The sequence below is a fragment of the Coturnix japonica genome, chromosome 4 (genome assembly GCF_001577835.2).
Source record: "Coturnix japonica isolate 7356 chromosome 4, Coturnix japonica 2.1, whole genome shotgun sequence".
Classification (NCBI taxonomy): Eukaryota; Metazoa; Chordata; class Aves; order Galliformes; family Phasianidae; genus Coturnix; species Coturnix japonica.
The window spans coordinates 45378020-45400172 of record NC_029519.1 but is presented as its reverse complement, the minus strand read 5'-3'; the positions used below and the strand labels follow the sequence as shown (position 1 = coordinate 45400172).

Below are 22153 nucleotides of genomic sequence, written 5' to 3'. Positions count from 1 at the left end.
TACAGCAGGACAAATCAATTTAAATAAGTTGAAGTTGTATGGATTTGTGTTTAACTGTTGCAAGAGTGGTGGAGCTTGATGTGAAGCTCCAAGTTCACCACAGTGTGGAGCTTCTATGCTGCAGTGAATTGAGCAAAAATCCTTCATGCTTATTTCTTCTTGTGTTTTGAGAGACTTCTTATACCAGCCAATAAAATCACTATGTATGTATTTTTCAGGTGTATGACTAGAAGCTCTGCACTGTGGACTGTAATCCCAAACATCAGATACATCATACTGAATGTACATCTGCCTAACTCTTGAGCACACCAGAGGATGATGACAGGGGTGGAAAGCAAATATTAATGGGTCTGCCAGCCCCTGGCATGAGATGATATAAACCAGAGGCAACTTGATCGTAGTGCCTTAAGACTGGCATGAAGGCAAATTCAGGTCCAGTATTTTTCATACTCTTCTCTCTTTGGCCCAATAATGCTCAGTCTTAAGCTTGATCCTGTGAATAAATGGCTAAAACTGGATGGAGAAACAGCAGAAGCTTGGAAAGTTTGTTCTAGCTTGATTTTTTTTACAGCTTAAACATCTGCTTATATGATTGGCTGCTTAGCAATTAGGCTAAGTAATGGTGCTTTTCTGCCCAGTGAATAACATTCACAAGAATATTGAGTGGGTAAGCAAGGAACTGAGTTTAGAGCTGCTTGTGATGAAACAGTCGAGATATGTTGTCACAGTTTTTGTCATAATGTTTTAAATCCATACATTTATACTTAGACATCACCTGTTTGTATGTGTTTCCCTAAACACTAGAGATTTAGGTACATCCAGAGAAGGAACAACCACATTATCCAGTGGAGTAGAAAACAAACATGAGAAGAGTTTAAAGCCTAACAGTGCTTTCAGCACAGGATGTTTCAGGGTGTACTCTGTCAGCAAATAATTACCAAGCAGCAGCAGGTTGCCTCTCGTTATGGGGTTAGTGATTAAAGTGTTAACCGGAGCCTCCCGTAGGTGCAGCCGTGACTCAGGGCGCACTCCCACAGCTGCGGGGAGGAAGGAAAGTGGGAAGGTGAACACTCCCAACATGCACTGAGGTGTGGGGAGTGTCCTGGCTTTCCAGCACTCCCAGTTTGGTGAGCAAAACAGTAATTAGCAGATCCGTGAGTTCCATGGGGAAACAGAGGTAGCTGTCAGCTCGAGCCATGCTGTCATGCTTCTTCCAAGGTATGTGGTACTTCTTTGCTTCTGTTCTGCCTGTGCGCACAGGTAAGTGAAACATAAAAGCTGGGGCTGTTCTGTTAGCTGCGTAACCTGCAGTGTAGGGGAAAGCAAGGTCCTTTGCAGTCATCCAGAACTTGAGTCAGATTATTTGCAGGTAATTAAGGTGCCAGAGGGAAGAAGAAACGTTCAGTCAGTTGGAAATTCTTGGAAAAAGTTCCAAACTCTCAAGGCGGCTTGTGTGGGTCCCTTGTGATAAAGGAGGCAGACCCCTTGCTGCCTGTCGCTCCGTCACCAGTAGGATCGTAAAGATTGTGCAGTGACCTTGGCTACTCTGTGGGGAGCGGAGGGTATCTTTCTGGAGCGACCTGAAATAGAAAGGAACTTCATAGCAATGGGTGCGTCATGTTTGAAGTACACTTGTGAAGTGCTGCTGTGCGGTCACTGTTCATGCAAGCGGAGGGAGCCTGTGGGTGCTGAGGGGCCGTGTTCACTGATAAACACCAACTTGCTTTTGGCTTCAGTAATCAAAGCTGGTCTGGAGCTGCGTGAGTGGAGGGGCTGAGTTACTTTGTGTATTTAAGTAGTGCTGTGGGCTGTACTGTAATAGTGAATTTTAAAATGAAATATAAGAGTAACTGGAAGACATTAAGCAAACAAACAAAATCACCCTGTTTTCAGTGGGAAAAAAATGCAAGTGTTCAAACCTTTTTAAAATAAGTAATTTCTTGTGATTAGATCTTTGCTTTGATGGTGAGGACGTGTAATTAAAAAAAAAAACAACCCTCAAAAATATAAAGACTCAGAACTAAAGTATATGACTAGATAAGGACTGATCAGCAGTATTCTGCTGATCCTGCATTTTGTATGTATATGAGCAGATTGTAACTCTTTTAGAAATGGTTAGCGGTTCAAGAATGGGCTAAATACCAAACTACTGTGTTTAGAAAATTACTTAAGTATTTCCATTGCTATCATTCTTACAGTGCAAAGCTCCCTGTGCTGTACAAAATGTTATATGCATGTTTTGCTGACAGCCAAGTAGATATGATTCTGTGATAAATAGACAGCTGGACTTTGTGGGTTTTTATAAGAGAAAATGAGAACACACACAATCCCGACTTCCTCTATTTTTTGACTTGTTTTGGAAAGCACGGGTTCAAAACACACAGAAATCCTTAGGGGTTTTAATGTTTTCAGTTCTTCCAAACACTGGTAAGAGCTCTGCATAGCACACTGCTTGCTGTGCAGTCCCCATCATAATCTATGAATGTGTCAAGAAGCATATCCAGGCTGTTGCACACAGCATCTTCCATAGGCTATTAAATGTGAACTAAAATGCTGCTTTGCTGCTCAGCTGAGCTTGTGGGTCAGGTGCCCTCTCCTGCAGCCGCGTCCTTTTATCCTCCTTTAAAAGTCTATGAGGACTTTTGCTCTTACTTTGCTTTGTCTTTCCTCCATCCCTGTCCTTGTGCTGTTTCCCTTAAGCCAAAAACTTTAAAACTGTAGTGTGTTATGAAATTAAACGAGTCCTCTTATCTCTCCAAACACTTTGACTTTTTCCTGTAAGACATAAATATTATTAAAAAGGAAGATCCTATTTTCTAGTCAGATTTGTCATGTACCCTCATGAGGTTATTGGTCCTCTCATAGTTCAGAGACTGCATAGTAGGTGGTTTTTTTTCCCCCATTTCTCTGGACTTCTCTGATAGTTGTTGTCTTCTTCTGGAGGTTTTCATTTTGCATCTGCTCCGTTTCTTATTTACTCCTATTTTTTCTCCTCTCTGTCTTTTGTTTCCTAACAAATGTATTTTAGCCTTTGGTCAGTCTTCTCCCAGTAATTAAGTTTTTTCTTTATTAGGTGCCAGTCCTTCCAAGGTCCAGCTTTCAAAATCTTGCCTCTCTGAGGGAATTTTGGGGTTCTAGCCTAAGTTAACCTGAGGAAGACATCTGTCTGACAGGAAGTGAGTCAGGAGTTACCATTGGATAGGTGCCATGTATAGCCATAGCTATACATTGTTGAGAAAGGTGGAAAACTAACACACTTTGATCATGTTTTAATGACATTTATTCACTTAAATGTTGATACCGGCATGCATAAAGAACAAATTACAGAAATACAGCTTGCAGACATGTGCAGATCCCCAAGGGAACTTCTGCTGTGACAAGAGTATGTAATTTTCAAAGTGGATGGCAGCATGTGAGTTTGCTCAGCTGTTGAGCCCATGGGTATGGGCTGCCCCATCCCTCACACTGCTCTGGTGTGAGCAGTGAGAGGTGTGTGGTGTGATCCTGGTGAGCAGAGCTGCTTAGATGAGGGTGTCTGGGGGAGGCAATAAGCATCTGCTGTGTTTCTGTGCCAGCTGCAGGTAACAGCTCATTGGGTTGTGCGACAGGAAAAGGGGAGATGTTGGTTGCTTCCTTCACTGAATGAACTTGAGTTTGGTCTCGCTGTCAGTGCTCGAAGGGCAACCAGCAGATTTAAGGTATGCTTAAGATGTTTAAGGCAAATACTTCAGTAGAAGCCTGTCACTACCTAGCAGAACATGTGCTTCAGCAATAGCCTCCTTTTTCTGTAAGAAATCACTCCTGTCAATCTGTTGAGGTCACATTTTTTCATTCATATGGGTCACTTTACAGTCAGATTATACTGGGAGGTCTTCAGCACCAAGCAAGAAACAGTGTGAGAGCTCACTGGAGTGGCTGCTCTGGCTAACGGTGCCTGAGCTCTCTACTATTCCTCACAAGTTTTTTCATGTCCCATGGAAAGACACTCAAGTGCATGCCCAGGTATTCAGATTCCAGTGTATGTGAACGCCTCTGCATCTTTCAAAACTGTTTTGAAATTAGGTTAAGGTGGGAAGCTGATTCAGTTAGAGGTATTAGTAAATTGCATAAAAGCAGATTTTGAGGTGTGGCTGATGGTTACTGAACTCACCTGAGAGGCCAAGAAACAGCAACATCAGATTGGAGTGCAGAGTGCAGTCCTTATATATAAATTCATCCCTGTACAGAAGTCCCTGAGCCATTTCAGTAAGTGGATCAATTTCACCTTCACCTGAATGTCACCCAAGACACAGTACGTTTATGGAATCCTTCCTCCTGCTACTCACATAAAAGTTCATTTCAGTAGTGACCTCATTTGATTTTAGAGGTTGTGTAATAACTTATGACAACCCTCTCCTATGTGTTCTGTGGGTGAAAGATAATGTAACAACTTCTCATTTGCCCACATTTTTCACAAGTCATGCATCTAGGACTATGATGACCTTGATGTCTGACTTTAAAGAACAGAGGCTTGCTGGTGTGGAATCACTTGCACATCAACTAGTCGCTTTTTCTTAGTTAGTTGTGATCTCTGCAAGCCTTAATTTCCTTTCTAACTTGATTTCCTGGAAGCTATTTGCCTTTATTGTAGATAAACTGATTTTCAGATGTTCTTTACAAGGCTGGTTCCATGGGGTCTGACATCAGGCTCAAGACATTCTCCTGGCATAAGTGCTAACAGACAGTGAGTGATACTAGGCAGGTTCCTCTGTCACCTTCTTCAGTGAAAGAGAAATTAAATTAGAAATTAATGCAGTCTGTGGAAATTGTACTTCTTGCATTGTGATTCTTTTTTTTTTCCCACTCTTTACGACTTCTTGGGCTGAGATTAAGATATTTTTTTTTCATTGTAGTATTAGTTGTCAATCTTGATTTTTTTTCTGAGTCTTTTTTGTTACTTTCCTCGCTTTACCTTTTATTCTAATACCTGAGGGTGAAAGAAAGCAGCCAAGGCTCCATAATTATGTTACTGAAGAATGCATTGTTGGAGTATCATGAGTCTGGCTCTTTGCCTGCGCAGTGTGCTGAAATCAGTACAAGGCGATCTGTAAATTGTATTGCTACATCACTTTAATTATAGCCTTGTTCTTGCTTTAATACTTCTTACTTCAGCTGGTTTCTTTGTGTGCTGCAGGATTCTGCCTATGATCAACGCTTCTTCTCTTGTCTGGCCTCACAAACCCAGTTAACGGTTATTTGCTGAGTCACTTTTTTTTTGTTGTTTTTGTGACCTTGGGCAATGCTCTATCCATAATTAGCAAATTAATCCTTAGCAGTAAATGGGTTTCAGTCTACTGAGTAATAGTCATGGAGTTCTGGAGTATTCCTAAGACTACTGGAAAAAGTAATGGCATATGTTGTATGTAGGATTTAAACTACTGTGATATATCTGCTGGGAATGACCCATGGCTTTTTTTTTCTAGGAGTGGAAAATATTTGGGTATTAAGGCTATGTACAAAGTAGCTGAAGTATGATTTATTTAGCCTTTAGCTTCAGTGTCTGACTTGGTTTTGCTTTGCAAAACTAAGGCTTTGTTTTTGTGCTTACCATTCAGACTTTTACTGGAATTAATGAAATTTATTTTTTTCCTTTTGTTTAGTTTCATCTCTTCTGAATAAATGAAGAAAGTGACTATGAAAGCACAGCATCTTCCTTCTGTTGCCATCAATGAGGAGAAATTTATAACCAGGTAAATTTTTAAAAACAGAATTTAAAAATGCAGTAACTTTGCTTTACTCATTGCACTGTATTTATTCACTAAAGGGGTCCTGCAGCAGCAGCAGTTCCTACAGCTTGCTTTCTATGAAGCACTGGTAGAACAGGGAGGTCTTTTATTTGGCTTTCAAAAATTAAACACAAACCCTTTTAGTCCATGGATTTTGTTTATTAGAGCAGCACTTTCACAGGCTACTGAAATTATGTTTTAAATTAGGGAAGAAGACCCTTCTGTCCCAGAAAAGTGTTGAAATGAAGTGTGGATTCCAGTGTTTAAAGTGACTTCCATGTGTTTGAAGCATGTGGTTTGGTTTCTAGCCTCAGATGGTGAAGTTTCTTTACAGAGCAAGATGTATTAGGCTGTCAGATATGTTCTGTTGTGAGTAGTGATTCTCCAGCTTACTTAGAAAAGGTTTGGAACTGCACGTGAACTGTTTTACATGAGATTCTTTTCTATAGTTGAATGCATTTGTTAGTAATTTTCCTAATGTTGCCATAAACCATAAGTCCCCCAGTGCATGATTCCATCACCTTCTTTGGGGATGGTTTTTCCCATGTTGTCAAGAGCACAAGAACTGGAAAAAATGGCAGCTTACACACATCATTTCCATCCCTCCTGATGTTTCTGTCAAAGAAGCTAGTTAAACATTCCCAGGGATAGAGTTTGTGGTAGAATTTCTGAGGCTGTTCTAAGGATGAACATCTGAACCTAAACACTCATACTGGCTATAAACAGTGGTGTTGATTTCTCCCTTTTTCAGGAAGGTCAATAGAGCTCTGCCCAAACCATGCAGGCAGTAAATGCATCCCTCCTTTTTTCCTAAACAGCTGCTCTCTTTATGCTGCTACTACTTTAATAAATGATGGTTTTGTGTCAGTGGTAATTAGTCTGTGTTAATTTTCATGTAATTGGTATGAAGAAATGTTTGAAAATTGGAAATGGGGCTGTTCAACCTGGAGAAGACTGAGAGGGGATCTTATCAATGCTTATAAATATCTAATGGGTGAGTGTCAAGTGAATGAGGCCAGGCTCTTTTTGCTGATGGCCAGAGACTAGACAAGGGGCAATAGACACAAACTGGTACACAGGAAGTTCTATGCAAACATGAGGAAGAACTTTTCCTGTGACAGTGATGGAGCACTGGAAAAGGCTACTCAGGGAGGCTATGGAGTGTCCTTCTCTGGAGGTATACAAAACCTGCCTGGACATTTTTTGCATGCAACTTACTCTAGAGATCCTCCTGCTTTAGCAGAGGGTTGTACTAGATGATGTACTCCAAAGGGCCCTTCCAACCCCTGTGATTCTGCAATTCTCTGAAATGTTCCAGACGAACCAGGTCAACACCCTTCTGTGTTAGTCATGGTTGCAACTACTGTTCAAGTTTCCTTGCCTTGGGAAATGTTTCAGGATTCATTAGTAGATTTAATGTGCACGCAGACTTGCTTCCAACGGAATTTGCAGGCTACTGTCCTCGTCATGCACCTTGAACTGGCATTTATGCAGCTCTTCTTCCAATCATTATCATGCAGATCTTGTGGATGTGGCAAGTCTGATTCTTGGGAATTGCAGAATGGAATTTGCCTTTACCTGGCTGAAAAAAAAAAGAAATCATAATGTCTTTAAGGATAACTGCTATAAAAATCTATGGATAAATGCAGAGGTTTCAGGTGAGAGCAACAATAGAAGCAAACTTTACAAGATTAGTGAACATACAGTGCGCTCTTCGTGGTTTACCATGAGGGCAGTTGACTTGACTGCTCCCTCGTATCCTGCTTTCATTACTGAAGAAACTAGTGAAGGTTATGTTAACCTCTTCTTGGTTTGTCATTTACATAGTTCTTCCAGTTTTTTAGTGCTGGCTTTCATTTGGAGTTAGGGTAGTATGATTAGACTGGGGTTGGATTTGATTATTTTTAAGGTCTTCTCCAATCTAAGCAATTCTATTATTGTCTACCTCTTTGTTGGGGTAGTCTTGGAGCCCTCTCAGCCAAGATGTGCTATGCTGAATCAAATTGGAGCTAGTAGGCTGGTGCATGTATTACTCCTTTCTTGGGCTAAAAGAAGTGAAAATTTTGTCTCTCCACTACATAAGAACAAACTCCATGTCAGCTACTGTTTAATCTCTCTCTTAGGGATTTTCTAATAGCCTGCATGGTTCACCACCATTTGTTGCACTAATATAAGACCTGAAAGATTTATTTATACAAACTTCTGTGGAAATTAATGGCAAGTTTCTTCTGGAAAAAGCAAGAAACTAAGTAAAAATTTTCAGAGCGTGCTCTGCTAAAGGTTGAACAGAGTCCATCTCACAGAATTCTGGGTCGTGGTGACCCCATCTGTCAGTAGGATGTAAGCATAGAGTAAAGCTCTGCCATAAAGGACTTGGGGATAGAGATGGTTGGTAAGCTGGACGTGAGCAACAAATGTGCCCTCACAGCCCAGAAAGCTGTATTTATGTGGGGCTGCATCAAAAGAAGCGCATGGTCAACAGGTCAAGGGAAGTGATCCTGCCCCTCTACTCTGTGCTGATGAGACTTCACCTGGAGTACTGTGTCCATATTTGGAGCTCTCAGTACAGGATTCGATTGGGTTCATAGGAGGGCACAAAAATGATCCAGGAGATGGAATGCCTCCCCTGCAGGGGCAGGCTGAGAGAGCTGTGTCTGTTCAGCCTGGAGAAGAGAAGGCTCTAGGGAGACCTGAGAGCAGCCTTTCAATATCCAAAGCGTGTCAGCAAGAAGGAGGGGGACAGACTTTTCAGCAGGGTCTGTTGTGATAGAACAAGGGGAAATGGTTTCAAACTAAGAGAGGGGAGATTCAGACAGCTGTAATAAAGAAGTTTTTTACAAGCAGGGTGATGAAGCAGTGGAGTCAGTTGCCCAGGGAGGTGGTAGATGCCCCATTCCTGGAGGCATTCAAGGTCAGGCTGGACAGGGCTTTGAGCTACCTAATGTATCCATAGATGTTCACTGCAGGGGAGTTGGACCAGATGACCTTTAAGGAACCCCTCCAACTCATAAAATTCTATGATTTTATAACCCTTAATAAATCACTTTGTTTTTAGCCTGTGATTTCAATTGCCTTTGCAACCAACACAGCCTAAAAGACGGGCCTTGCAGGAAGACACAGTTCCTCAAGTATTTTTAGTCTCTTCTCAGGGAACTGACCTCCACAGCTTTCTACCTATGAAAAGCCCACAAAGTAACAACTGTCAGTGAAATGATTGCTTGAGATATGAGGCTGTGAAACCAAGAAGATTTAAGTATTTGATGTCTTAAAAGCAAGATCAGCAGATCTATCACAACATATGTCAATCAAAAATATGGATCTCTTCCTTGTACCTTAATCTTGTGTTGCATCTGAATTCTTCCCATCTGAGGCTACAACTTGCTTAATCTTGCTTCCTTCTAGCTGGTGTGATGAGAGCTTTTCATGTGCATGATTCATATCTAAGTCTGCTATTACTTTCACTTTTGGTGGAATGACCTGAATATAATCCCTCATAGCTCGGAAGACTCAAAACCAGGAACAAGTTATTCCAACACACTGAGGAAAAAATTGCTTTCACCACTTGTATTTCTAGGATTTAAGATCAAAGTGACTTAAGGTGAAAGTGTTGATTTGGAGCCCAACAGGCTTGATAAAGCCACTCAAAATATATTTTGGGAACTGCCGCAAGTTAATAAGTAAATAATTTACATCTAGAGCCTGAAAGGGGAATGCAGTTTGAGTTCAGCAGTGCAGACCTTGCCCTTGTGTTACCTGCAGAATAAAAACCATGCTTCTCTTCACCCTTCTCCCTCCCTCTCATAGAGAGAGACAAGGATAACCAAGCGGCAGGGTACTACCAAGTTGTTAGTGTCATTCAGAAATGTCTTTTCCCATACACTCTGCATACATAAGAAATGGGAAGAGGGGACAGGCACAAGACTGATGTATCTGCTTAGAGCAGCCATGGAGACTGGACAGCAGAGAGATGCTATGAAATAGTGCTCATTTCATCCCTGAAAATCTCCTTCCTAATAGCTTTGCAGTGACTGATGGATTGGTTATAATTCTAGGGGAGGTCACTATTCAGCTCATCATCTCTGATAAAGCTGCCACTGTCATCAGTGGTAGTGCCCTTGTGTATCCTAGGGTGTGGGTGTATTGTGACTGGTACAGGAAAACAAACATGAAAAATTATCCCAAAATGCTTCATACAGTGTTTCATGTTCCCTAATATTATATTGTTAATTCCCTCTCTAAATGTCTTACTGAAATGTTTAATACTTTGCATATGGTCTCGATCAGAATGCTGCTACACCTGGAATTTTCTTGGTGAATTCTATGACTGTTGCAGTATATAAAACTTAATTTCTACTGTGCATGGTTTCTATGTGTTTTTTGATTCAGTGACTCTGCTGAAAGTCAGTTTTTGTAGTATTTTTATTTATGCTTGAAACTGGTGTCGAAGTTGTAGTAGCACTTCTGATAGTATTTGGGTCTTGAATGATTTCTTTAAGTCTCTGTAACTTTGCTGTGAGATAAGCTTTCATTTGCTGTTTGATTTGTTATTTCTGTTATTTTATACTAAACAGTATGAAAAAATAGATGCTATTTGGAAGTAAACATGGTGTTTTCATTCACCACCGCCTGTCAGACCACGAGACAATCTTGTTAGTCATCTCAGTTAATTCTTAAACATCAGTGATGCTGAAATCATGCCTCTCTGTGCAGTTTTTATCCATGCTGGTAGAAATTACCTTCTTGGATTGTAGTTTAAATAACCTTTGTTATTTAACTAACCTGGGAAGAATGTTTCTTGATACTGAAAATACCAATGTTTTCTGTTTGGCTTTTTCTAGCTTGAGCTGCAACTTGCTTTTTTTTCTTCATGGCTCATTGCACCTCTCGCTCCCTCTGCTGTCCTTTGAGCTCTGTTAAGGTTCTGTGAGATGTTCTTCAAAAGCAATGCTAAAAAGCTGAGTGCCTTCACCAAACTCAGCCTTCAGCTGTAATTCAAGCAGACTGGCTCTGAGGAGGGTGCTCTCTTGGGTACCTCCTTGTGTGGTACAGCACAGCACTGTCTGCTGGTACAGAACAGTGACCAGAAGTCACTTTTGCAGAGTGCTGGTGCCTGAGCGCTCACCTCCCATTTCATGTTTGTGCACAGAATTTATTGCTTCTTTGTCTGCAAGGCCTGTCTGGGCTGCAGTGTCAGTGCTATGGGTTTCTGTAACGCTACAGCTGTTAGATGTGTGATCTCGCTGGGATGTTGCAAAAGCACAATGTGAGCCTACAGACTGCTTGGGATTTACTTTTTGCAGCATTTTCATGGTAGAAGGCTATGCTGTGCTTTTTTAAATTGTTGAGTGACTTTCTGTTTGAGATTCAAGATGATGGGCCTGGTTATAACTCTTGCTTGTAGACATGTTCTCTTCATAGCCGTCCTTTCTCCTCTCAGTAAAGTTCTAAAGCTGTCATGTTGCCAGCAGAAAGAAACTGAATTATTTTGTGTAGGGACACTGTAGTCATTTTGAAAAAGAACAAATGTGAAAACAAAAACACATTGAAAATTATCATGTGGAGAAAACAAATTGTAACCTATCTAAAATCTTCAGCAATATTTTGTATGGGAGCATTGTTCCTGTTTGCTTCCCCCTCACTCTAGCAGAAGTTCAAAGTACCAGTTATTCTAGGGCAGTGTTATTACCGTCACTTAAGACCAGCTAATTCCTTTCTTCGGTGTATCAGGTCTTTAGAAAAGTAACTTATGGGCAACTCAGTATCCTGACAGAATTTTACTCCTGTAAGATGTATTAATTATTAACAAACCTATTCAAATGTTCAGTGGGTAACAGAGATAAGAAACATTACTCTGCCACGTAAGCCCTGGATTTTACATTAGCAAAAATGTTTAAAAACGATTCATTTAATTGTTATCATTTATCCTAGAGAGCAGCTCCATTCTCTTCTGAAGACCTATAACTCTTATTATTCTGATCAAGAAAATCTGCAACTGTCATATGATCAGGTAAGGATGTGTGCAAAACTGATACCAAAAAAAAGTATAATGTAATAGTTGGAAAAGTACTAGTGGGTGCTGGTGCTTAACAGAGTTAGACTGAACAATGTAGAATACATGTTGTACATTATTATGTTAGATGGAATATATCACTATGCTCAAAACACCCCAGCACATGCTACTGTCAAGTATGTGTGAAGAGAGGTGTAAAAGGTAAGTTCAGAGCAGTGGGAATTAAAGATTTTTGCGCGTGCTTTCCTTGCCATCCCAGTCACAGAAGATCATTCTTTGGGTTCACCTCTCAAGTCTTAGTTCATTAGCTGGGAGGGAGGTGAACTGCAAAGCCTTCTGCAACATTCAGCTCCTCTCCTACTCCTTCAGATGGAACAGGCGGCCTGTAATGGTGGGGCTGCCATCACTTGGGTTGGTTTGCAGATTACCAGTCTCTCCTCAAACATGAACCTTCAGTACAGAGAATACAATCGTAGCCCCAGGAATGCCCCTTTTGTAGAGACCAGAAGAACCTTTGTAGGCTGAAGGACTGATGAAAGGAGTCATGCCTCTGATACCACAATCCCTGGCTTAGCAGTCTGAATGCTGTTCAGCATCACAAGCTGTGTTTCTGTTTTACCTGCCTTAGAACCAGAAGGACTCTGAGAGCAATTCTAGACAAATATGGCCTGAAAATTGGAAGTCTTCAGCTGTCTGTCACAGCTCATTCTACTCAGACAGAGACCTAGTTACTAGATTTGTTGTCAGCAAGAATGGACACCAATAACACTGTTGCACTGCCCTACATCATTGAGAACGGCTTAATTAACATTGTCTTCCTCCTTTGACAGTAATTGTTCTTCCCTTTATCACCTTCTTAGTTCCCTGGTCCAAAAGATCTACTCACCCAAGCAGAACAAATAGGATTTGATTTCTAATTGCCCATGATTGTGGAAATGTTGGTTGGACAGAGCCACTGGAATAGTTACCTAATCCAGTCTCCTGTTCAGAGTAATGCTGACACAAGGTCATGCCAGCTCTGGCTTTAGTGAGCCAAGTTTTGGAAATCTCTTGGGACAGAGAATTCACAATCTCTCTGTATGATCTGTTCCAGGGCTGTGCCAACATGAGCAATTTCAGTGTATTTCTGTTTAATTGAGGGGAACTTCCCTAACTATTATGATGCAGTGCTCCTTTTTTATTCTTTTTTCTTTTTCTTCCCCAGCGAGAAGGAAATAAACCATTTATTGAAGGAATCTTATCAATCTTTTGGGGAGTTCGACATCCTATCCGCTTAAAAATTCAGGATGAGAAGCAGATACCCTCTTTTGTAACCTTGAAGTCAACAGAGAATGTGGGCTTGTTCCCCAGTAAAAGGTAATAGATTAAATTCCGTAAGAATGGAGGCAGGTTGATGTTTCAAGGCAGCTCATAAAGGTGGCTATAAAGTCTATGGCTTATCTAGGCTATAGTTGCATATCCCAGATTTCCCAAAGGCTGCAATAGTTGACTGTGCAGTGATGCTTTTTACCAGGTGTAAATAAACAGGCCTTTCACCATCCTCTGTTGGGCAGAAAGATGTGACTTGTTCCGTTTTTCTGCTCAAGAATTGTCAAGAAGGATGAGGAGGAAGCTGCTCTTGTCTATGCTGATTGTTCACATGCAAGTACTGGGAAATTTATGTACATAAAGATGTTTAAAAAATAAGAATCTGTACATCCAGTAACAGATGCAGCACCTGAAAAAAACTGCCTAGTGGTGCACATTCTATAGCATGAAGCAGAAAGCTGTTAGATGAGTACTAAATTATTGCCTGTTACTTTCTCAGATGTTTCAGACATGACACCATTGCTTCTCAGGGCAAAGTTAAAGCCGGGAAATGAATATTTAGTCCATGCAAAATCTGATGTTAAAACGCATTAGAGATATAAACAGATGAGCTGTTCCTTCAGACAGCTGCCTATGAGTGTTCTGTGTTTATTAGAATTCTGCTAGATTTCCCAGATCCTTAAATAAATAAATGGTGTAAGTGCTTAGAATATTTCCTTTTTCTGTTTTTAATACTGTTTCTCAATACTTGATTGGTGAATTTGGAATTACATCTGACAAGCAGAAGTTGAGTAATGTGCAATATGGAGGCTGAGCCAATATTTACTTTGAACGATTCCCTGGTAAATTCTGTACTTAAGAGCTCCTTTTCTTAATTATCCATTATCTTAGATTGCACATGGTATATGTTTGAACTGTGGGTTTAATTCTATCATAATTGCAGCCATTTAGCTCCACTAAAACCAGGTACAGCCTTCTTCCTTGTCTCTTGCTCTTGAAATTAATGGGAAACTTCACAAGGAGTAACCAGCAATGAACTCGAGTCTAAGGCATATCTGGTTCTCTTTATTTACCTTTAGTAGGTCTTTTGATACTAGGTACATTTGTCCTATATGATAAAGTCCAGTCAAGCGGTGAAATTTCTCTTTGCCTTTTATTCTTTCAAGAGTATATGACTGGTAGCAGATGTGAATCTTAAAGTAAATATTAATTCATGATCACAGAAATGTGAAACTGCCCTGACATGCTTTAAGGTATGCAGAACAGCTTGATTGTTTGATCTTAATTGAACTTTTTAAATGCATGGAACAAAACTGAGATAGTTATTTGGTGTGCTCACTGGGGTTAGTTGAACATTGTTTTGACTAGTTATAGGAAATACTACAGAAATGGTTTGGAAAGCTCTACAGTATTTCATATCCCAGAAATCACATGACGTGTCCTGTGACTATTCAAATGTCAAAGCATTTTTTTTCCTTGTCTGTCTGCGTGTCATCCTACCTGTGGTCAATCTACATTGCTATGAAATATGCAAAGAATTACTACAAATAACTTAAGGGCCGTCACATTCAACTTTCAACAAGCTCTAATAGGATTTTGTTATGTTTGGGATCCCTAATCGCATGATTTTTTTTTAATGAACAGCAATTTTATTGTGACATGAACTAAAATGACTTGCTTTGTATGACACATTGAAGGCTGTAATTGTGTTCTGTAAAGTTTTGAACAGGGATAGGAATGTGTTATCTGAAGCCTGCCTACAGGATAAATTAAATTCACTGAGTTAATGTAAGTTTGTTATTTCAGGGGAATGACACGATGGGGAGAATTTGACGATCTGCATCATATTAGCGGGGAGACATTGAAATCTACTGAAGAGGAGCTGAACTCTGAGAAAAGTAAGTGTCTGTTCTTGTATTCAATAAAATCTTTGTTCTGTGACGGCAGAAATAATTTTGCATCTTAGATCTCAGTAAAGGGTAATTTTTCTCAGTCCATTTACCATCTGTTACATGTTGCTGAAATAGTGACATATGACTGGTTGGTGAAAATGTGGCTGCACAGATAACTTTTCAAATTATATGTACTAATAGGCTGTGTTTTTACCAAAAAAACATTCCCAAGAAGTAGAAGTGGCAATTCTTGCCTGTGGTCACTGCACGCAGCCTATTGCTCTTCATTGTGTGCCCATGCCCAGCACCCTCCCAGAAACATAAAATAAAATGAATCCCTCCACCACAAACCTTCTTTCTGTGGTGGTATTGGCAAGGAACAAGGTGCAGCTGTACAATGTGCTGATGCAGTTCCATTCTGTCCAGGTTATTCATATTACGAAAGCAGCACTCTGAAGTCCAAGAGCAAGCAGGAACATGACTGTGCTACTCTGCCCAGGGCGGTCAGTACTGCTGCAGCTGTAAGGAAGAGGACCAAGTTCCCCATGATCGCAAGAACAGAAGAAGAAACTCACAGATTTTCTATTAATGGCCATTTCTACAACTATGAGGTATGGATGTAGATGGTTGTTTTTCTTCACCCGAGGTTTGGGTACTGGAACAGAATAAAACCTCACGAGCTTCTGGACCTACTCTGCATCACCTTAGCCAGGGGGGACATTCCCAAGGGGTCATTTATAGCAACAGTGACAATGTATTTGACAGTTCACATTGTCCCAGAGCTGCACTGGCTTAGATTCTTTTGAGTCTCAACTGTTGAGTGCAAGAATCCTCATATTCACACCCTTTTGTTGCTGCTTTTGTTTCTTAGACATCGGTTTTCACTCCAGCTTCTGGATCAGAAACCAAAATAAGAATTAACAGCCACATGAGAACAAGAGAAGTAATAGAACAACTGCTTCGAAAGTTCAAGGTAACTGAGTGCTTACAAAAGCCAGTGCAACTACATTCTAGAGATGCTAAATCAATCGGTGTCCCACCAGTCCTCTCTGAAAAGCAGGAAATAACTGGAATCATCATACATAAAATATAGCAGGAAAGAGAGAAAGAAGGAAAGAGAGAAAGAAGGAAAGAGAGAAAGAAGGAAAGAGAGAAAGAAGGAAAGAGAGAAAGAAGGAAAGAGAGACAAAAGGAAAGAGGGAAAGAGAGGGGGAAGAGAGAAGCAAGAAAGAGAGAGAAGAGAAAGGAGAGAAAGGGAGAAAAGAGAGAAAAGAGAGAAAGGAGAGAAAGAAAGAAAGAGGAGAAAAGAAGGAAAGGAGAGAAAGAAGGGAAAGAGGAAAAGAATGGAAAGAGAGAAAGAGAAAGCAGACCAGAAAGAGGAAAAGAGAGAAGAAGGAAAGAGAGAAAGAAGGAAAGACGAGAAAGAAGGAAGAAAGGGAGAATGAAAGAAAGAAGGAATGAAAGAAAGAGAGCAAAAGAAGGAAAGAGGGAAAGAAGGAAAAGAGAGAAGAAGAAAGAGACGATAAGAAGGAAGAGAGAGAAAGAAGGAAAGAGAAAGAAGGAAAGAGAGAAGAGGAAAGAGAGAAAGAAGGAAAGAGAGAAAGAAGGAAAGAGAGAAAGAAGGAAAGAGAGAAAGAAGGAAAGAGAGAAAGAAGGAAAGAGAGAAAGACAAGTAATCCATAGATAAAGGGAGTGTTGTTTTTTATTTTACAAATGCTTAATGACTAAATATGCCTAGAAAAGATACATATTTTGCAGTGAAGTGAGAAGTAATGAATGGCTTTTTTATGCCTTCACGCACTTGGAAGGGAAATCGCACCTTCAGCGTTATCCAGAGCAGAAATAGGATGTTTAAGGACTGTGCTTCCCCCTAGTGACAGGCCCTAGTAATTGTATTTTTCTGGAAACAAAAAGGAACCGTCGTTTAGCATGAGTAGTCCCTAGTATGCACACTGCATTGGATCCAGGCATACAGAGAGATCCAGAAAGCCACAGTTAAAAACGACACTCTGTGCTCTGTTCTGTTTGTTTTTGTTGTTTTTTTCCCCTTGGAATTTCTAAAAGCCAAAAGAAGTTGATTTCTGTACAGTTGTGCAGCATGTTCTGAAAAAATAACTTTTAGAAAAGAACCCTTTTCTCTGAACCTGGTGATGCAGGTAAGTGAATCAGGAGAGATCACAGGTTGCTGTCTTAAGGATAATATTCTTGGAAAATCGAATTATCATCTGAAAAGAAAGTTGTAAGAAATAGTTAGGGATGCTGAAAGGAAACTCTGGGAAGATCTGTTTTTGGTCTAAGGTGGTGTGTGTTGCTCCTTTAGACAACGTGGTAGCATTGGCAATCGTAAGGCAGTGGAGTAGAAGGACAAAGGTAGTGACAGCACAGCTTTAAATCTTATCCATACTCAGTGTCTTCTAACTCGCCCAATAGACAAAGGCCTAGTTTGCGGGTTTTGATTTAACAGTTGAGAAGCATGTAGCGTATCTGCTGCTGATAAAATGCTTGAGAAACATATAAATCAGTCTGAACAGTTCTTTGGTTTTGTGTTTACAGATAGAAAACAGTCCCCATGAATTTGCACTTTATATAATCCATGTGTCCGGAGGTAAGCCAGATATCACTGTGGGGTTGCTTCATTTCTGTTTATCTTCTGTGTATGTGGGGGGACTGCTCACCTTGGAGTGACAGGATTCATCACAGGCATCTGTCCTTGCACACAGTGCCTAAGCACAAAGCAGCACTTCTGCTTTTCTGGGACCCCTTAGATATGTGAGCCTCTCTGATGGAGAGGAAAACCTGAATAGTTGTGTTCTGGGTGCTTTGGGTGCTGTGAGTATGGCTGCTTCCATTAAACAAGCCTCAGTTTTTCCAGTAAATAACATCTGCTTGAGAAACTCTTCTGCTGTAACTTCTGTTCTAGATGACATCCTAAGACATGACAGTCTTAGGATGCCAGTTTCCATCTGGCAGTGTTATGTAATATTTTAATTGAAAAAGGGATATAAGAGTTTTAGAGAGTGCTAGAAGATACCCAGCGTGGCTTTGAACTGCTAACTTGGTGAAAACCAGACTAACTAAACCCACTGCATTTGGACTTCACAATTTCAAGACAGTCTTGGATCCCCCAGATATCTAGTTCGAAGTATTCAATTTTCCAGTGCCCACTTTCACAATGTATTACAATTCCATTTCTTCTTGAAAAGATTGTTGTTTGTTTGTTTATTGTTAAGAATAATAGTTGAGAGAATGGGAGAACAGAGGAAAATGTACCTTAAATGTCAAAATGTGAATTTGAAAGGATGTTTGAAAATTATAAAGCGAATTTTGTTTCAGTGAGTTACAGCCACACTGTCAGGCCTGGAACCAATCTCTTAAACATGTACTTGATTACCTAAACTGCAGCTTCTTCATTTTGCGTTTTGATAGACACTGGCCTATCATTGTACAAATGTAGGTGTTGCATCTTCCTGAGAATATGCATTAGAGACTTATTATACCCTTAATAATAACACATCAGGCAAAGATAGAAACTTTGCCAAGAAACAAGACTTCCAATTGCATCTAGTACTTAGAGGCGCTATTGTGTATTCTATATATCAGCACATTGCTTTTAAATCGCAGAAAAGAAGCAGCTGAGAAGTGGAGACATTCCCTTACTGCACAGACTCCTGCAGGGGCCATCAGAGAAGGCTGTCAAGTTTTTTCTCATGGACAGGGATGTGGAAGAGGTCAGCAGCGATGTATGTATATAATCGTTCTAACAGTTCACAGTATTCTTCCCAGTTAATATAGTCACTAATGGGCATTTCTCTTTGTTTTTTTGGTAGGTTGCTCAATATATTCAATTTCATCTTCCCTTTTTGGAATCAATTCTGCACAGGTTAAACAAAGAAGAGGAACAGGAGATTCAACAGACAATTGCAAAGTAAGAAGTGAAATTAGGGGGGATCACTTTCGGTCTGGGAGAATGCTTACAGTTATAGTTTGGCTCAATAGATTGATGCATTAATGTATCAGTGTGCGCTTACTGCTCACACTGAACTTTGTGGGAATCACAGTTGTTTCTGTATCCTGCAGCCCTAAATGAGCTGTTGCTGTGGAAGATACCAGAGTACTGCTTATACGAGGTTGGAGTTTTCCATAAAACCAGGAGCCCTAGGATCACTTCTGTTGTACTTTGGATGTCTTCTCAGCCTTAAACTGATACTTCAGTTTCTACTTGCTGCTGTGTATTTCCCTGGAATGTGTAAATGCAGTAAATACTGTGGTACTATATAAGTGTCACTGCATTCAATTTAGATAGATGCTGAACTCCAGGTGCAGATGAATGTCCTATAGAACTTAATTTCTGAAGAATGGCATGAGTGGTTCTGATGGTAGCTCAGTATTCACAACAGCTATAGATTAGAAACGCACCAGTGGCTCTTCAACCATGAGGTCAAAACCAATGCAAATCTAGACGAGCTGTGAATCTGCTATCCAATGTCCATCAAATCATTTTCAACAAAACCAGCCAGGAACAGAAAGAAAAGAATAAATACAAGCTATTGCCATTTTCTGTCAGAATGACTTTCACTGCAAAATTTTTTAACCATTCAACTAACATGTTAAAATTCAGGTTAAAAATGTTTTCCAGAGGATTCTGTGTAATTAAACACATTCTTTCTCTCTCTCTTGTTCTATCCCTCTCTCTCTCAGATACCATAAAGAGAAGCGTATGATATGCCAGCACCTTCAAAATCGGACTTCTAAAAAAACAGAGACTACTGTTTGATGTGAATGGCATATTGCAACTATCACCCACTGCCTTTGGCAAAGGAAAGTCTGTTTTCTTGAATGTGCCATCACTGGGGAGCACTTAGAGCACAAGGGTGTGCAAAGTGCTTCTTTTGATAATTATGCAGCTGAAACTGCATATGCTCCACTATGGCTCTGGAATACAAGTTGGGGACCACCTAAGAAGATGGACTATATCATCCAAAGAACGAAGTCTGAATCTAACTTGAAACTTCAGATTGGGAAAAATCCTGTGCTGAAAAGTACTAGGCTTTAAAGTCTTCTATATTCCAAACCATTACCAAGAGTCTAGTATATAGGCAAAATGTTGCAATAACCAGTGTGCTAGTTGTGCCAAAAATAAGAAAAGAATGTATATGACTTTTCTTCTATTAGAAAAAAAAAAAAAAAAGATAAATTTTGTTAGGAGGAAGCTTTTCTGTAGAGTTAAGTGGCAAAAGGTATTTACATATCTAAGATTGCAGTTAGGCATTTCACATAGCTTACAAAAACACCTATACAAGAGAGACCTGAAAGCCCAGTGGTTTTCAATTGGTAGGTACCTAACTAGTCTAAGCTTTAACTCAACGTCTGAAAAGTATAAATCGAAGTTCACCATCTTCATGGCTACTCTGCTCTTAAAGTATGAGCAAAGATATCTCTGACATGCATTTTAAGCTCCAGAGAGTTCCCACTAAGTATTATGGCATTTGCTTGACTGAGTGCTAGAAGGCACCCCATGCCTTTTTTCATTGAGACAGATTATTCCATATTACTTCCTGTGTTTTCTTCTTGGAGAAGGAAAGGAGAAGTGTTTAGTGAGAGGCTGACATCACAGCTCTTATAGCATGGGGTTGGCATCCTTCTGCAGATGAAGTTTTTGGGCAGTCTGACACTTGCACAGCATACATTCCCCTGTCAGGTCCTGTGTGGTTCAGTCATGCTGAGTAGTAAAGCTCAAATTGTAGAGATGTAAATAAAATGTGCACAATTAAGTGCCCTCCTGCAGTACCTTGTCTTTAAATGTGATGTCTGTGTTTTGTACCAGCTGCGTTTGGTTTCTGCAGATAATAGGATATACATGCTGAGAGGGAGGGAATTGGTGTACAGAAAATGATGTCTAGAAATCGCGTGGAATAAATCAAGTGCGAAAAGCTGTACTCCCTGTGAGGTGATGTTACTTGGATGGTAACTCAAAAATGAGAAGTCATTGTGCTAATTAAACTATTGTGCTTGGGGCAGGTGCTTATTTCAATATGCAGTCTATTATAATCCTACACAGGAAATTGTTATGGGTATGGGAACACAGAGGGGAGAAATAAAAACAATTCAGTAGTCAAGTAAGATGCATGGCAATTGTAACAGTTGCCTTGGGTATGCCAATGTCAGTTTGTTGAAACAACAGAATTATGCACACAAGCATCATTGAAATTTCACAGGTGAACCATTCAAATATTGATTATTGAAGCGTTTAGGATATAGGAAACTCGACATAAAACATCACAGGTTGGACTTGTAGGGTCAAATTTCAGTGAAGTCTAAGTTAGCCTACAGTTATGTCTTCTTGTCCAAAACCAAGTAGATGTCAGCTTAAACCAAATCAAGCACTGTCATTTTTTGTTCACCTGCAGACAGGTATGTTTTGGCACCAACTGACCATAGTGAGACACTAGAAACTACGCTAAAGTATGAGAACATACCCCTTGGCCTGAATTTCTTGCTTTGTTCTGCCTAAATTACTCTAAGGAGCAAAGAGCAGGTCTGAAACACGGAGCAATATGCAGAGAACTCAAACTTAAGAGCAGGGAGAAAATCTAGCCTGCATTCAAAATACTGCAAGTGCTGCATCTGCTCATTGTTTTAACCAGAAGAAAGTATTCAAGTTTTATTTTTAATGTAGCTAGCCTATTTCTGTTGTGCTTCATTTGGTAAATGCTTGTGGTTGTATGAATGTGCAGTATGAGAGCAGTGGAGCATGATATGGTTGTAATTCTTTGCTCTGAGATCTGAAAAGCTAGAGACAGTGTCAGTGCACTGACCATGTGGAAAAGCATTTGCAAAGCAGATTATCCAATCCTGTAAGTCCCTGAGTTGAATCATTTTTTGCCATCATCTGATATTAAATACTCAGATCTCACTGAGTTCACTTGTCTTGCTGAACTGGGACTAAATGGTACTGAAAAACTAACAATGGAGCCTGGCACAAGTACAAATGTAGGTTGCTGGGTTTAAAGCACTAGTGAAATAAAGCTGCTGTGTTACGGTGGTGTGAGTTGTGTGAATATTGCGGTCACTTAAATGAACTGTTTCTGACAAATGCTGACAAGAACAGAGGAAGATTTTATTCCAAAGTATTATTCCATACTCAAGGTAACAGCAATGAAAAGCAGATGACAGAAGAA

At 40.1% G+C, this 22153-nt stretch overlaps 1 protein-coding gene across 4 annotated transcripts; it reads left to right on the top strand.

Moving 5' to 3' along the window:
* The first annotated feature begins 754 nt into the window (after positions 1 to 754).
* RASSF6 (Ras association domain family member 6) lies at positions 755 to 22012 on the top strand. 4 transcript variants are annotated; one of them, XM_015861527.2, is made up of 12 exons: positions 771 to 1218; positions 3576 to 3698; positions 5640 to 5729; positions 11694 to 11772; positions 12980 to 13131; positions 14890 to 14981; positions 15402 to 15586; positions 15847 to 15948; positions 17529 to 17580; positions 18597 to 18715; positions 18803 to 18900; positions 19674 to 22012. In XM_015861527.2, the coding sequence occupies exons 3-12, from the start codon at positions 5659 to 5661 to the stop codon at positions 19747 to 19749; spliced, it is 1026 nt and encodes a 341-aa protein (XP_015717013.1). In that variant the 5' UTR covers positions 771 to 1218; positions 3576 to 3698; positions 5640 to 5658; the 3' UTR covers positions 19750 to 22012. The 4 variants fall into 4 exon arrangements, with proteins under 4 accessions (XP_015717014.1, XP_015717013.1, XP_015717012.1 ...); XM_015861528.2 differs by lacking the exon at positions 3576 to 3698 and having other exon boundaries at positions 755 to 1218; positions 18597 to 18703; XM_015861526.2 differs by lacking the exon at positions 3576 to 3698 and having other exon boundaries at positions 773 to 1218.
* The last annotated feature ends 141 nt before the right edge of the window (positions 22013 to 22153 follow it).

Coding starts and splice junctions, on each gene's coding strand:
- RASSF6 (XM_015861527.2), top strand. CDS start 5,659: ATGAAGAAAGTGACTATGAAAGCACAGCATCTTCCTTCTGTTGCCATC. Junction 13,132..14,889: donor GGCTTGTTCCCCAGTAAAAG/GTAATAGATTAA, acceptor TTGTTATTTCAG/GGGAATGACACGATGGGGAG. Junction 14,982..15,401: donor GGAGCTGAACTCTGAGAAAA/GTAAGTGTCTGT, acceptor CATTCTGTCCAG/GTTATTCATATTACGAAAGC.